The following is a 2850-nucleotide window of genomic DNA, read 5'->3' as shown; positions in this document are numbered from 1 at the left end:
TGGTTGGAGGTTGAGCACCAGTGCCCTAGTGGTTTTCTCTGCTGCTTCTGTGAACCAGCAGACAGATGAGATTCACAGAGCAAGAAAATTTCCTACAGGCAAAGACTCTCTCTCCCCAGGAACTCTGAAAAGAGAGGAGACTGGGCAATTCCTCACTCCTTCCTCACAATGTCCTTGTTTTCCTCTGGTCTGAAACCAACATGCTCCTCCTACCTTTCTCATTGTAGAAACCAAGCCCCTTTGTAATCTACATAAGGTCCACTCCCCAGGGATTCAGTGACTGCAGACACAGTCTTCCACTTGCTCTCACCTGGAATCCAACCTAGCGACCAAGGTAAGCAGCCCAAGAGGTGGTCTCAGGAACTGCTTCTGCTCAAGGGTTGGAGAAGAGGGAGCTAGAGTGAGCAAGGCTAACACGGAGAAAGCTTGGACTAGCAAACATAGCTGGGGGCAGAGCTGGGATGGGGAGGGAGCACTTGAGCTTCAGAGAACCCATGGAACTGGAGAAAGAGCAGCCAAAGGTGGGGCGAGGCAAGCATCTGCCTTGGGAATACAATGGCATCTCTTTACGAGGCCAGTGTCAGGCGCTGGGTTCTTTCACTTGCATTGGAGGACAACAGGGCTCTGTCCACCATAATCCCTGATGTCATGGTAGTATCAGGGATACAATCTGGCCCTTGGTTTATTCAAAAAGATCTTCTGTTGAGCTACGAGAGCACTGAGTACAAACGTATTTTAGATTTAAAAAAAATCCAGTATTCAAAAATAGGACTGCAGGATTTTAGGTCACTTCAGAGAACACAACCCAGAGGGGAGGACTTCGTCTTTTTGACAAGTAGGGATCCAATGCTTTTGGAGAAGAGTATATTCAAATGTCTCATTACTTGGAAAATCTTGCAGGAAGAGGGATATCTTTCTGGCTGACCTGAATGGACATTGTAAGCCAGGGAGACCACAGGTGGGAGCTGGGGTCATCTTTCTAAAGATGCTTTTCCTCTTCTTTTCCTGGCTAGGTTCCTCCAGGGCACTGAGGCCACCATGGCTCAGGAGAAGTCCCTCATCCTGTTCCCACTGCTAGTCCTGGTGCTGTTGGTGCTGGGGTGGGTCCAGCCTTCCCTGGGTAAGGAATCACGGACCAAGAAGTTCCAGCGGCAGCACATGGACCCAGGTGGAAACGCCAGCGGCAACTCCATCTACTGCAACCAAATGATGAGGCGCCGGAAAATGACAGAGGGAAGGTGCAAGCCAGTGAACACCTTTGTGCATGAGCCTCTGGTAGATGTCCAGGCCATCTGTCTCCAGGGAAACATCACCTGCAAGAATGGGCAGCCCAACTGCCACAAAAGCAACTCGAGCATGAATATCACGGACTGTCGCCTGACGAATGGTTCCAAGTACCCCAATTGTCAATACAAGACCAGCTCGAAAGAGAGGCAGATCATTGTGGCCTGTGAGGGAAACCCGTATGTGCCGGTCCACTTCGATGGTTCCGTAGAAGTCTCCAATGAGACTAGAGCCACTAGTGAGAAGAGAAGTCCCACCTGATTGTGTCACCTGCCTCTCCCCTCAACTCAAGTTAAGGCTCCTATCCAACACAAACATGCTTCTCTGGCCTGACGCTTGCCCCTAAGTGGTATGGTGTGTGTGTGTGTGTGTGTGTGTGTGTGTGTGTGTGTGTGTGTGTGTGTGTGTGTGTGTATGTGTGTGTGTGTGTAAGTGGTATGGTGTGTGTGTGTGTAAGTAGTGGGTTGTGAGGTGGCCCCATGTTAACCACTTTACTGCTTCTTTAAATAAAACTCAGCTGCAACTACCTGGATATTCCTGAAGCTGTTTCCATTCAGGCTATTTGTTAATGTGCTAATTTCCCTGCCAGAGGGTGAGAACTGTAGATCTATTTAACTTTGGTGAACAGTGAATAGAATCATTAAATGCCTCCTCTTCTGACTCTTGGTTTTTAGAGATAATTCTTTTTCTAGTAGATTCCTTGATGCCAAGCATAACATTTTAAGTGTTGTGGAGGAAAGATTGTTGCATGCTGTGACCTGTGTCTCACTTGTGAGCTGGACTTAGACCAGAACAGAGATTGCTTCCCACAAACCCTGCGTAGAGACTCTCTGATCATAACTGATGTTCATTCAGACATAAATCAGGATGCTTCCCTTGCTTCCAGTGACTTGTTGTTTCCTGAAATGGGCCATTGTCCTGACCTTGTCAAACATGTGTAATAATTTCTATACCTGGTAGTATTCAGGTAACTGGTACCCCTGATTACCCTCCCACCCCACCCCGGTTACCCTATATAATTCTTTGGCACCTGTCAGGTGCCACGGGGATTCATTCTGTGTTGCAGGTACCCAAGGTGTGCCCTTAATGAATTCTGTTAATTACCAGACTGGAGTAACCAGACTCTTTCATTGGTCTTTCCCTGCCCTCTTCTTAGGAAGTAGGAGAAATGTCACTCTCAGGACATTTCCCTCGTCCACATGTACTAACAAGTGTGGGCTATTTTAGATAAAAGAGAACACAGGGGACTGGGTAGACTGACAGAAAGAGAATCTCAAACACTAAAATCTCTGACACAGAAAGAAGGACAGTATGACCTCAGGAAGACTGCTCAGCCTCAGGGCGGTGAGGAAGAGTATATAAAATTATGATCCTAAATTTTCTTTTCTTTTTGAGTGAGCTATTACTAGATCAGAAAAAAGGTCACCTCTTAAGTTGAAAAATTGGATCCTTCCATTTAGGAGCTAGAAGGCACTTTAGAAGGAAAATAAGTATATTTCAACATGTTTACAAACTTTAATTGCAAGTGTCTGCTTAGACTGCTGTAGAAGAACTAAACGGCGATGT

The 2850-nt window shown here is 46.7% G+C and overlaps 1 protein-coding gene across 3 annotated transcripts; it reads left to right on the top strand.

The window, feature by feature from the left end:
• Positions 1-212: 212 nt before the first annotated feature.
• RNASE1 (ribonuclease A family member 1, pancreatic) lies at positions 213-1810 on the top strand. 3 transcript variants are annotated; one of them, XM_066342830.1, is made up of 3 exons: positions 213-334; positions 1014-1684; positions 1742-1810. In XM_066342830.1, exon 2 carries the CDS (start codon positions 1039-1041, stop codon positions 1543-1545), a length of 507 nt encoding a protein of 168 aa, XP_066198927.1. In that variant the 5' UTR covers positions 213-334; positions 1014-1038; the 3' UTR covers positions 1546-1684; positions 1742-1810. The 3 variants fall into 3 exon arrangements, with proteins under 3 accessions (XP_066198927.1, XP_066198926.1, XP_066198925.1); XM_066342829.1 differs by having other exon boundaries at positions 1014-1700; positions 1756-1810; XM_066342828.1 differs by having other exon boundaries at positions 1014-1708; positions 1756-1810.
• Positions 1811-2850: the final 1040 nt, after the last annotated feature.

The sequence above is a fragment of the Saccopteryx leptura genome, chromosome 6 (genome assembly GCF_036850995.1).
Source record: "Saccopteryx leptura isolate mSacLep1 chromosome 6, mSacLep1_pri_phased_curated, whole genome shotgun sequence".
NCBI classification, from domain to species: Eukaryota; Metazoa; Chordata; class Mammalia; order Chiroptera; family Emballonuridae; genus Saccopteryx; species Saccopteryx leptura.
Note: the sequence above shows the minus strand (reverse complement) of the source record. Positions and strands in the feature narration are given on the sequence as shown.

Excerpts from the sequence above, each read along its gene's own strand:
- RNASE1 (XM_066342830.1), top strand. The coding sequence starts at position 1,039 with ATGGCTCAGGAGAAGTCCCTCATCCTGTTCCCACTGCTAGTCCTGGTG.